The sequence below is a fragment of the Anolis carolinensis genome, chromosome 1 (genome assembly GCF_035594765.1).
Source record: "Anolis carolinensis isolate JA03-04 chromosome 1, rAnoCar3.1.pri, whole genome shotgun sequence".
Classification (NCBI taxonomy): domain Eukaryota; kingdom Metazoa; phylum Chordata; class Lepidosauria; order Squamata; family Dactyloidae; genus Anolis; species Anolis carolinensis.
In genome coordinates this window covers 46,567,050-46,580,564 of record NC_085841.1, presented here as the reverse complement: position 1 = coordinate 46,580,564, position 13,515 = coordinate 46,567,050, and the positions used below count along the sequence as shown (strand labels likewise).

General features: G+C 37.0%; 1 protein-coding gene across 2 annotated transcripts in view; it reads right to left on the bottom strand.

Moving 5' to 3' along the window:
• btbd9 (BTB domain containing 9) overlaps positions 1-13,515 on the bottom strand; it is a 376,867-nt gene that overhangs the window by 64,444 nt on the left and 298,908 nt on the right. For both annotated transcript variants that reach the window (XM_008125190.3, XM_003215917.4), the window contains one exon: positions 2,836-3,025. In XM_008125190.3, coding sequence (XP_008123397.1) covers positions 2,836-3,025 — 190 coding nt within the window. The remainder of the gene's footprint in view (positions 1-2,835; positions 3,026-13,515) is intronic.

Below are 13,515 nucleotides of genomic sequence, written 5' to 3'. Positions count from 1 at the left end.
GTGTTTGTCATATTTTCATTCTACAGAATTTATCTTTGGTGCATGAATGCTGCTGGGATGTCTTTTCCTGAGGAAGTAGGTTTTTTATTACTTTCCAGCATGATATAATCATTATGAAGAACTGGCAAGATCACTTGAGATGATAAGAAAACATTCAGGATTTAAATCAAGCGCAGATTACATGGATTTATCCAATAACGTATATTTCAAGCAAAAATATGCTTTAAGGTTTGCCTTTTCTTTTCTTTATGAACAGTGATAAAAATCTATAGGATTCTCCCCAGCCAAGGATGAAAACAGAACATTATTAAACTCCTACTGAAAATCCCACTGGAAATTTCACAGATTTGCTGATTATGCTTTCATGGATTTAGCTTGAAAAGAAATGCATAAAAGTCAATGCTGGCTATGTGTCTCTGTGAAGACTTATATGGTGCTCTGTTTACTGTCCAGACAGATATTGTTGTGTGTAGTTCATTTTGTTATATCTAGAACAAATAGTCATTTTACCTACTTATTATATAAATTAATCTTAGCATATAAAAATAATCAGGATATATTTAGTCAAACTGACATACTCTGTTACCAATAAGGTAAAAACAACAACAATCTCAACAGAAAGGCAGTAGTAAAGAGAAACATTTCAATGTCTGCTTAAAGATTGGAATGAAGGGACTAAGCAAAAAGCAGATGGAAGTGAATTACGTGCATGAAGCCATGACGGAGAAGGCCCTGGTTCCGGCAGCATCACCAATCTGGTCATATGATTATGAAGCTTTGGAAAATTCTAGATATTACTGACAAACTAGAAGCAAAGAAAGCAAGAGGCCCAGATGACATCTACCTAAAAGGTTTCGGAGAAACACAGCATAAATAATATAAAGTGACAACACTTGTAGCATTTCCCTGAATTCAGTCTCTGTCCCAAAGGACTAAAGACCTGCCAATGTAACACAAATAGTTAAAAGAGGATTTGGAGCACTGTCCTGAACATTACAAGCCAATTGACTTAATGTCCTGAACATTACAAGCCAATTGACAGAAGGGCAAGCCAGGCTAGAATAAAATAAATATGGCTCCTGAAAAAGTAAGTATCTCATTAACATTTTAAAATTCTACAAAAGTGACAAGAAAGGGAATAAACAAATAGAAATTGTTTATATGGACTCCCAAAAGGCTTTTAGACAAATAAAATATAGTGGTTATGGGACAACTGAGAAAATCTTCTGATGCCCTGGAAACTGGTTACAAACAAGAAGCAAATGGTAAGGGATAAGAGTAGCTATAATGAGGAAATGTTAACAATTAGCTTTATATGGAGTGCAATTATTTTAATAATTACCAGAGTTAGGAATGATTGGTGAAATAGTTACATTTTCTAAAGTATTTAGGATGTCTAGTGTGAAGAGCTCCAAATAGATCTCTATAAACTTTTTTTTTTTCGTGTCAGGAGCAACTTGAGTCGCTTCTGGAGTAAGAGAATTGGCCGTCTGCAAGGACGTTGCCCAGGGGACGCCCGGATGTTTTTGATGTTTTTACCATCCTTGTGGGAGGCTTCTCTCATGTCCCCGCATGGAGCTGGAGCTGATAGAGGGAGCTCAACCGCACTGTCCCCATTCGAACCTGGCAGCTTTCAGGTCAGCAACCCAACCTTCAAGTCACTTAGTCCACTACGCCATCTGGGGGCTCCTCTATAAACTAAGGGAATAAGTGTCAAAATGGCAAATGAGATTTCATGTCAGTGGATGGAGGCACATTCCACTAGTTGGGTAGATCATAGCCTTCTGTCTCTTTGTGTTTAAAATTAAGAATCTCAAAAAAGTCCAAAATTCTTACAATGCCTTTTCAAAATATCCTTAGCCTTAAAGTTTTTCTTTCTATAACTCTCATCCACAACAACTCTATTAGACTCACAATCAGGATGAGATATTATGATAAAAGACAGTGGCCTTGTAGTGAGCTTCATGGTTGAACCTGAGCATTCCTTGTTGAAAGCCAACATTTTATTCATTGTATCACACTGGCTCATGGGTATATAGTGTTCCCTCACTACTTCACAGTTTCATGCCCTCGCTGTTTCGCAGGTTTTCAATAAGTATTAATGTACACCATTTATCGCTGCATTTTCGCTGTTTCACGGGTTTTTGCGGTGTGCAAATGGTTTTGGAAGGGGGGAAAGGGAGAAATAAAGGGAGGGAGGAGGGTAGGGTAGGGTAGGGTTTGAAATAAAAAAGAGTTATTTAGCTTCCATTCTTATTCTCTGCCAGTGTACTGTATATTGTAACTGCTAAAATAAAGTACAGACTGCATTGTAGTAAGTGGTCTGTGGTTTGCTCTCCTCCACACATAGAGTAAATATAGTGTCCCTACTTCGCGGATTTTCATTTATTGCAGGTGGTCCTGGAACATAACCCCTGCGATAAATGAGGGAACACTGTAGTTAAAACATGCATATGTGTGTGAATGTATCTGTTGTTAAAAAGTAGGAAAGATTCAATGGGAATTCTACTAATTAGATTTTCAAAGTCCAAGATTTCAAATATATCAATTCAAATACTTCTAGACTTTTAAGCAATACTGAATTGGGTAGATTCAGACATATATAGATTTAAGTACGTATTGTGATCACTGGATAACAATATGAAGCATCTAAAGCACTGTTTGTAATTGTGTCCCTTAATGCAGAACAAATGTATGTGCACATGCTGATATGTTCTTCAGATTGTTTTGGATGTTATGGTGACATGAATATATGTAAGAATGAAAAACCTGCATCAATCAGACATTTACATTACTAAGCTAACTTTATATTTTTTAAAAAGATACATTTCTTACCGAATTGATCCAATCATATATGGCTGTGCCAGCTGCACTACGATAGCACCGCTGCCCAGCTGATGGCAGGTATACCCAGAATCCCAGTCATAATTCTTTGTGTCTCCGTTCAACAAGGCATTGCGACTCCGACTTACACCCTCAATCACACTGGCGCAATCTGCAACTGTAGCAACATTCTCAGTGGGGACTGAAAGTAAAATACAAAGGAGATCAAAGCCTGACACACAGAAATGTGAAATAATAAAAATAAGCAAAAAATGTTGCTAGTGCAGTAATCTAAGAGGTTACGTTTTCACAGCATAGAATAAAAGTCAATAAGCACTCAAGGAACTGTGTGAACCAGGCTAGGTCAAATCTTTTAACTCCTAAGTAGTCATAGAACAAAATATTACTCATGGCAGACAAATATTCAAATGCATTTATGTCTTGGTCATTGCAATATGATGCACTTAACTCATAGTAAGGAATGACTCTAGCAAAAAGTGTGGGTGAGTGGATGATTAGACAGGCAGTAGAAGGCCATTCATGGATAACACATGTAGAAACAATCTCTAGGGAACTTTAAGTGTTAATATAATAATAATAAACTTATTTTTATATCCCGCCCCATCTCCCCGAAGGGACTTGGGGCGGCTCACAACAGGGACAAGCCCGAAACAACAACACAACATATTTGACAAAAACTTAAAACATTCCAACGATACACAAAATAAAATAATGGACAATACATTAAAATCCATTGTTCCTCCTTGTCCATATATTTTAAACATACACATGGAAACATATTTATACCTGTAATATAATAAGCAATGAACATAATCAGCAGATACAGAAAAAGTCAGATTGAGTCTTATACTGTACACTTGTGAGATTTCAAACACTCTTAAAATGGAATCCTGTTTGTTGTACCCACTCCAACTTGTCTATATCCTTCTGAAAATGAGATGCCCAGAGCTCTATGCAGTACTTCAAAGAGGCCTGATTAGAGCAGAATATAGTGGGGCAGTTGCTTTCCTCAACATGGAAACTATACCTCTACTAATTCAAGGTAAAATAGCATTCACCTTCTTTGTAGCAGCATCACACCTGCTGGTTCATATTCAAGTTATGATCAATAATAATTTCAAGATCCTTTCATATGTAGTACTGCAAAGTCACCCCTTTCCCATCTTATATCTGTGTAGTTTTTCTGGCCTAAGTGCAGACAACAGGGCATTATATAAATATGTGCATGACTCATTTCAAGTTAAAGAATCTAAGTGTAGTAAGCAGCCAGTCCTTAAATCTGCAAGGCCATTAAGTGCTAATCAAGGTGGCCAATTGCTACATTAACACTTGCCTCAAACAGACAAGAGTTCTTTCTCCCACCCTAGACTTTCCACAGATATATAAACCCCTCTTGCCTAGTTTTCAACAGACTTCACAACCTCTGAGGATGTCTGCCATAGATGCAGGCAAAACGTCAGAAGAAAATGCTTCTGGAACATGGCCATACAGCCCGGAAAATTCACAGCAACCCAGTGATTTCAGCTATTAAAGCCTTCGACAACAAATTAAGTAGTTCTCTTTTTCTTGAAAAGTCACGAATCAAAAAGCTTTGAAACAGGAGTAGGAATCATATAGCCGTCCACATGTTGCAAAAAATGGAAAATCCAGTATAGAGGAATGCTAAGAACTGAAACAGAAAAACATCTGGAATGCTACATGATTGCCCCCCTTCTTTTAATTACACATGTAATTATTTTTAAAATAAAATTAAGGCATCTAGAAGCAAAATATAATATTTTTCCCAATGTATATTTCTTATTTGTCATATTTTTGGTTTTGTACTACAGTGTTCCCTCACTACTTCGCAGATTTGCTGTTTTGCGGTTTTTCACTAAACTCTAAAAGTCTATTATAAAACATAAAATAATTACAATTTACAGTCTAAGGAAGAGAGGAAGGAGAAGCCAAAGGGAGAGAAAAGGAGCACAAGCGGCAACAGGAGGAGGAGGTAGCGATTTATCAACACACGATTGGTTGATGAAAATAGTGTACAACTACTAAAATAATGTATAAATATTAAAATAAATATAATGTCCCTACTTTGCAGATTTTCACTTATTGCGGGTGGTCCTGGAACCTACCCCCTGCAATAAGTGAGGGAACACTACATTAAAAAGCTATTATGCATTCCAAGTCACTGCAGATGACTACAGTCACATATTAATTTATTGACTTGCATTGATGTTTGTATTAATTTTAATAATAATAATAATAATAATAATAATAATAATAATAATAATAATAATAATATACTCTTGGAGTTGGGTTGCACTTTAAAAATATTATGTTATCTTTACACCACTACTAAATCATATTTATCTAAAAATATGTGATCTATTAGCTTGAATATATGATAATTCTTTTTTAAAAAATTCTGATGCACACTATATTATTGATGGAAGACCTTTTCTCCCCTATTTTATACAATAGGAAATTAGAGTGTAACCCAATAATTGCAACACAGAGAAGGTACCAAACTGTTTTTTCTCCCAAGAGAAGGCTGCCACTCCCCATTTTGAATGTTCATTATCATCTTTCAAACTCTCCTGATAAATTTATTAAAAACACCATCTGGAAGGGACTTTGCTTTGTGCTATATTTTTAGTCTTTTGGTTCTCTTATCTTTTCCCTGTGGAATTTTTGTCTCAATTTATGTCACTTTGTTTACAAAAGTATACTGCCAAAACCAACAGTGCCTTGTTTTTATATTTTCCTGAGCCCTTCCACATCCTTCAACTAAAATGCACTACATGGAATATATGTTGCAAGAAAAAAAGATGAATGTGATACAAAGACAGATCCTGTTTTCTCACTTTTTGGAGCTCATAACAATTCTGTACAAATTTAATGTGTTGTCGCAGAATACAACATGTTCCCTGCTAATAAAATGCAGACATTCTGGATGCAAGCAAAACTTTAAAATGGCCAAAGCAAAACAGCAGCAAGGTGGGGTGGATATGATATGCTTTCCACTTCCAGCTCTCATAGTCGAAGGCCAACAGATTGCCAATATATTTAATTCTAACACACTTAAGTTTTAAAAGGCAGGATCGTTTTTCAGTACATGACATGAAGACTATCCATAATAACTATATTTGAAGATAAGATGACATGCAATTTTACTGTCTGCAATGATCTCTGGTGACAAATGAGAGAAGGAAAAAATTCACACAAGCATTTATCTTCTCTTAAGTATTTTGCACCTTACTTTCTTTGTAATGTGAATACTTTTTAAAGAGTCAGGGAATTTTATTTTACTCAGACACAATTTGTTTTATATTAGCTAAGATATTCTTACAGCCACTATACCACGTTTAGATTTACTTCCTCAGAACCAATTTTCAAAGAAGTAGCTGGGTTAGTCTCTTGTGGCATGAAAGCAGGTAGGAGGAAAACAGGATGAGGCAACATCTTTAAGACTAACATTTTTATTGTACGCTGGAACTCAATTGACAGACCCAGTCTTTTAAACTTGAACACGCCTATTTGTATTTTATAATGCGTTTTATGAATGTCTTATGTAAGTTAATTTTTTAACTGATTTATAGTGTATTGTACAGTTTTTATATGTGTGTTTTATTGTAAGCCGCCCTGAGTCCCCTGTTGGGTGAGAAGGGTGGGATATAAATATTGTAATAAATAAATAAATAAATAAATAAATAAATAAATAAATGGATATATGGATATATATGTGGATATAAATTCACTTCTTCAGATGCAACACAGAATGACATTAAAGATTTTTCTCCCCTCCCCCATTTATTCCCCTCCTTCCCTTCAAATATTACTTGGTCATCTATATGCAAACATAGCTACAAATTATTACTTTCCATCAAATAAGAAAATGTTGGTTAAATTTGTGCAGAATTGTTATGAGCTCCAAAAAGTGAGAAAAACAGCAATGTATTTATGTCTTTATTTTTTATCCCGTTTTTCTCCTGGTAGAGTGACTCAAGGTGGCTAACAGCAAACATGACACATTACAAATTAAAACCAAAACAAATGCACGTAACTATGCTTTTAAAAAAAATAAATCTTTATGTCATGAAGCATAAAAATTAAAATATAATAAAAACTACAGTGAAAAACTAGACATCCCCTATATCCCTACTCACATCATCCCTTGCAACCTGCCCCTCATCTTTCCCTAAATGCTTAATTGGTCTGTGTAATTTATATGTATACGAGAACAGCAATATTTTAAAGTAAAAGAAAGTTGAGAAATGAGAAGAGCTGAACCACACTTTAAAAATATGAAAATCAGATCACTTGTTCATCTAACTCAGAACTGTATAAACCAAGGTTTGAGTTAGATAATTAAATGTACCCGCTCACAACAAGTGAAAGAGGCTGGATGGATAACCTCTATAGGTCAAACCAGGTTCAAGAGCCACAGGTTTACTTCACATAGAATGGACTTATTCATGAGGGTCTCCAGGATTTCAGACTAAATATTTTTCACATCTTCTGAGTCCCCTCGGGGAGAAGGGCGGGGTATAAATGCATGTAATAAATAAATAAATAAATTTTCCTGAAGAAGTCATTTCACACCCCATCTGGAATCCTCTGCAAGCAAACTATCACTAAGATATGATTGCTCCATTCAAACTCCATCATTTAAGGCAGCTTCTTCTCTATTTAGGTCATCTCTGGCTTGGGAATATGGAGCTAAAAGGGAAACAAAGTAGGATAAAGCCAGTTCTCCATATCCGCTGATCCCTTTTCTTATTAAGAAAGTCCATCTAAAACACAGATGTGTGCTTTCCACCTTAAGAACAGACAAGCATCTTGAGCTCTGAGGATTACCTGGGAAGGAATCCCACTGGAGCATTGCAGCACACCAAAATACTTGAGAGTTACCCTGGACCATGCTCTGACTTACAAGGAGCACCACTTTACTTTCAAGCAAAAAGTGGGCGCTAGAAATAACATTGTACCAAAGCTGACTGGTACAACCTGGGGATCACAACCTGACACAGTGAAGACATCTGCTCTTGTGCTTTGCTACTCTGCTGCTGAATACGCATGCCCAGTGTGGAATACATCTCACCATGTTAAAACAGTAGATGTGGCTCTTAATGAGACATGTCGCATTATCACAGGATGTCTACGTCCTACACTACTGGTAAAACTATACTTCTTGGTCAGCTTTGCACCACCTGATATCCACCGGGAAGTAGCAGCCAACAATGAAAGGATCAAGGCATTGACATCCCCTGTTTGGATATCAGCCAGCACGTCAACGCCTTAGATCAAGAAATAGCTTTCTAAGATCTAAAGAGATACACCCAAGCAAGTGAGAGTCCAAAAGTGGCAGGCTAAAACCCAGAACCTTAATCAGTGGCTGACGCTGGATGAGAGACTCCCCCTGGACGCACAGAAGACTGGGCAACTTGGAAAGCACTGAACAGACTGTGCTCTGGCACCACGAGATGCAGAACCAACCTTAAGAAATTGAGAAACAAAGTGGAGTCCGCAACATGTGACTGCGGAGAAGAGCAAACCACAGACTACTTACTGCAATGTATTCTGAGCCCTGCTACATGCACAATGGAGGACCTTCTAACAGCAACACCAGAGGCACTCCCAAGTGGCCAGCTACTGGGCAAAAGACATTTAAAATTAATGTCAAGTTTTTTTTCTTAAAAAAAATCTATGTTTGCAAATCTATTACAACTTGTACCCTCGGTTCGCTTCTGACACAAGAAATAAAACTGAGGAAGACCCTCACTTTTTGTTTTTGTAAACAGACACATAAGCAATAAACACAGCAGCTTTTGCGCTGTTCCACAAAGGGGGTGGGGAAAGCAAATGGCACTATGAGGGGAGAAGAAAAACGCACAGCAGTAAATAAAACTGGCCATGTGGTTCATCTTTACAGTAGAGGGGAAGTCCCAGAAGTATTTCAACGGTCTTAAAATTTTTCATTGATTTCCTAAGGGTGTGCTTACTGAAAACCCAACAGATGTTACTAGGAAAACCTGTGAAAATTTGAAAGACAGCTAACCTTTAAAAGGGGGGGGGGGAGAGAATAGGATGGCAGCCCCTTCATGCCGTGAAGGCATTAAACTGGACAAGGGAACAATACCTGCTGAATGTCTCACTAAGAGAAAGGAAGAGTAATATTTCACAACAGGCATTGCTAAAAAAATTGATTTGATTTTTTCCCTTTGTTGGACATTTAAATGATTTTTATAATAACTACCACCAAGACAAAGATAAATGAGTGATTATTTATTCATTTTCTCTCTCACCCGACATTTTAAACAATTCTCCTAAGGCAAAAAAGGATATAGAAATGAGGGTACAGTGATTCATATGCTCTGGGAAGCATTCCTTAGAGGATAACCAAGGACATCCAATTTTTTATCTCCATCACCTGCTGTGCATCCATTACTCATTGTGTTTCCCTTGGAGTCTTATATACAAAGACAAGGAACTGGAAGAAACCAGAAAAACTATAGACTTCAAAGATTCCCCATCCTGCTTCCCAAGTAGTTCTAATGGCCCAAGAGATACCTTAAAAAAAGAAGTGAAGTAGAACTACATTCACTCATTTTTGTTGATAAACAAGACCTCTCCTGGGCTAAAAATGGCCCAGAAGACCTAAACATGGCAAAAATGCTTTCTTAGAGGGCATTGGGGGAAGTGTGTGTGTGTGTGTGTGTGTGTGTGTGTGTGAAGAGATGTTTCTGGGTTTTTTTCCAGGAAGTTGCAGGGGAATAGCCCTTTAATACTTCTAGATGGAGGTTATTGTGGTCCAGTGGCCTTCAATAGTTGCCTACTCCTGACTTAGAGGAACAAAAGTACACACAACATATGGATAACTTAAAGCATTTCCCCATCTATGCTATTTTTTCCTAATTCCATCCGGAAAAAAACCTACCCTGCACCGTGAGAACTGTGAGACTCATTGATTTTATTGTAAGATTGTATGACTGCCTAAAAGTGAAAACCTCGGTTGAAAATTCACATTCTGGTTATTACCAGAGGTGTGACTATTGACTGAAGTTACTTTGTCATAAGGGAAAAACAGTCTGCATACATCACAAATCATTTTCATCTCTTTGAAGGCTTAGTTGAGGGGCTGACCTCTGGCTCAAATTAAAATCCTCCTCTAGAACATCTAAAGAGGAAAATTCAGCTGAACTGTACTAGAAAAATAAGAAAACTGTTTTATGTCATTATATTTGCATAGCTTCAACTATCCCATCTCATGGGGTTTTAATGCTTAGTACCTAAACTGCTAACCTACATGCTGTTAGTAAAACACTGTCCATCTGGATATGGATTTTAAAGTGCATCTCATATTCAGATTTGTAAATCTTTAGCTGCATGTCATTAAAGCATTAATTTAAACATGATTTTTGTTTTCTTCAGTATTTTGGCTACATATTAAGTACAATGATTATACCATTTTGTAAAGATGACTCATCTAATATGTTCTCATGTGTGACTATGGAACAAAAGTACTCACTTAGCAACATCAAGGAAAATTATAACCTTAGCTTTAACATAGTACTATTCAGCTATATCAGTTCGTAATAAGAAAAAAGATATTTGTGCATAACCCAAGGGAGTCTCTAACTCACAATTATTATTTGCTCGGAAGACAGAATTGTAATTATTTGTGTAGCCTAAGAAACTGTTTCCATATTTTAAGAACTGGGATCCTAGTAACTGCTAATGATAGGCACTTGTCTGAGATACAGACAAAAATCTAAGGCAAATCATTTCTATCCAGGTTGGCTCTGGTGTTTTCCTACTCTAAAGTGACCAGGGTTTAAGGTGAGTTAATTACTGATTCAGCCTAGATTGATTAGGTCATGGTAACTGGAGAATGGTGTCTCTGTTAGCTTTGTTATTTTAGAAACAGGTTACAGGAAAAGGAAGAGTGGGCAGAACAGTGGTTCTTAACCTTTTCTTTACCAGAGACCCTCTTTAAATATCTTTTTCTGCTACAGATCATAACGATTTAATTCAAGATTTAAAATCCTGAAATGCATCAAAATCTTATTTGCAGTTACTCATCAAAAGCCTTCAAATTTGGAGAAAAGTGAGAGATAGGTAAATTCACACACTCCTGTTATAAAAACTATTCCATACAAATTTCAGAACTTCCTCCTCCTTCTCCTGTCACTGAAATTCCCCACTTCTCCATCTATGACAGCAGATGAGATTAATAATTGCATTGACTTTCTCATTGCACTGAACCATGCTCAGTGATACATCTTAGAACAAATCAAATATTGCCAATGTTCATTGTCCAAGTGCTTCTAACCGTAGAGCAGCAGTTCCCAAACCTTTTTGAGTCTCAACCTCATTTTACAGAGGCAAAGTGACTCATGACGCCAATACATTAAAAATAGGTGACCCAAGACCCTGATACCTTAAAATTAGAGCTGTTGGCACTGCTACAGTAATGACTATGGTGTTTGGACCTTACAGCATTGCTTGGCTCGTGGTTGACTGTTCTTGGCTGGTTGCTTGGCTGGCCAAAGATGGGAAATAATGTGATGTGAAGTCAGATTCCTCGAAGCAGGATCATTCGATTCGTGTCGACATACAATTTATTATACAGAATTTGTTGGTATTGAAGAAAAACCATTGCCACCCACAAGAAAAAAGGCTAGGAACTCAGCGCGCATGTGTCACTAAGAATCAACCAATCACAACCGAGCAGCACCCACTTTCCATACAGCAATCACCAAACTGCACATGAACCTGGACCTCACAACAAGCTAACCTGATGAACGAAAGATCATTACACATTCACTCAAACAAATTTCTGTGCAGGACGCAATTACATGATTCTTTGTTTTCTGCCTGGCGATCCCACAAAAACCCCTTCGTAACCCCATTTGGAGTCACAACTCATGAGTTGGGAACGACTGAACTAGAGGTAACTGCTTCCAAGCTAAGTCTCTGGGATAGCCATTTGCACCAGGTGAACCACTACCTTGCAGCATAACCACTCTAGCCAAATTAACTACAGTAGAGTCTCACTTATCCAACACTCACTTATCCAACGTTCTGGATTATCCAACGCATTTTTGTAGTCAATGTTTTCAATACATCGTGATATTTTGGTGCCAAGTTCGTAAATACAGTAATTTCTACATAGCATTACTGTGTATTGAACTACTGGTATAACATGATGTTTTGGTGCTTAATTTATAAAAGCATAACCTAATTTGATGTTTAATAGGCTTTTCCTTAATCCCTCCTTATTATCCAACACATTTGCTTATCCAACGTTCTGCCGGCCCGTTTATGTTGGATAAGTGAGACTCTACTGTAGTAATATACTCTGCTGGTTATGAAGGGTTTTGATCCCCTTCATGATAGCATTACATAAGACAAGTCTAAAAGTTCTGTCGGGACAGTCAAGTAGACAGGTAGGGCAAGTGAGTCAAAGGACTAGCAATTGACTGTTCATCCAATGTCTCAACCACCCATATATTTACTCCTCTTTGCAGTGACATTGACAGTGACAAAGAAGCAGCTCAGATCTGAGGTGAAGATAGGAACTGGGACTGCTTCCAAATGCTGGTATTTCCTACTGGATGTTATCTCATCTTCAAGCTTCTGAGAAACAATTCAAGGAAAACTGGTTAAAACTATTAAAGGTATACCTGTATGGCTCAGTCAAAGTATACCTTAATGGGCTCAGATACTAAAAGGACGCCCTTGTGGCTCAAACATTCAAAGCACATCTCCCTGTGTAAAAACAGTCAAAATACACCCCTCTGGTTTAAATCATCAAAGTAGTATGTCTCTGTGGCTCATACACTGAAAGTTGTAGTCCCTGAAGCTCTCAGAGTAAAAGTCTGCCTTCCAGTCTCTTTTTGTATTGCTAAAAACTATACCATAACAATTAACATGGCATCTTTTCATTCATGGGAGGCTAATTTTTGAGCTTAAGTCCACACTGCTTATTTCTACTACATGGAAGGCTCAGTTATGTATTGTTTTTGGTGGAGAAACATTTTTCCTGTGTGCCTTCAAATCAAATATATCATGGGGGATTCTTGGCAGAATTTGCTCAAAGGAAACAGTTTCAAAAGCAATACCTGGAATTATGATCCAAATTGTTACATATCCCTAAAAATGTATAATTTGGCTTAATCTTTCTTTCATTTTTAGATCAAATAAATGCCCTTCATCTAAATATAATAAAATTGCAAAATGTGTGTGATTTGTTGTCAAAAGTAGATTAGCGATTTCTTCCTTAACCATTCTGGATTATAAATAATACAAAATGTGTTACAATATCATCACGTTGTGGGTTTTAGCAATTGACTGAGCCAAATAGGGACATCTGCAGTGAGGGTAAACCACACAGCATTTTTTTGAGTTACTTAAACATTAGCTATAAAGAAACAAGGAGAGATGGGCTGCTGTTTATGGCACTATTGACCCAAAATGTCTCCCTCCAGTGTAAGAACACCCATTTTCTTTTGTCAAATATTTCAATTTGAACAGATGATTCATTTTACAAGAATAAAATGCATTCACCTATTCCTCTTAAAACAGTAATTCAAAGAGTAAACAATGTTTTTTGCATTAGGGTTATAGTGGTCTGTCACCATATTTTTAAATGGAAAGAAATGGCAGCTGATGACTTAT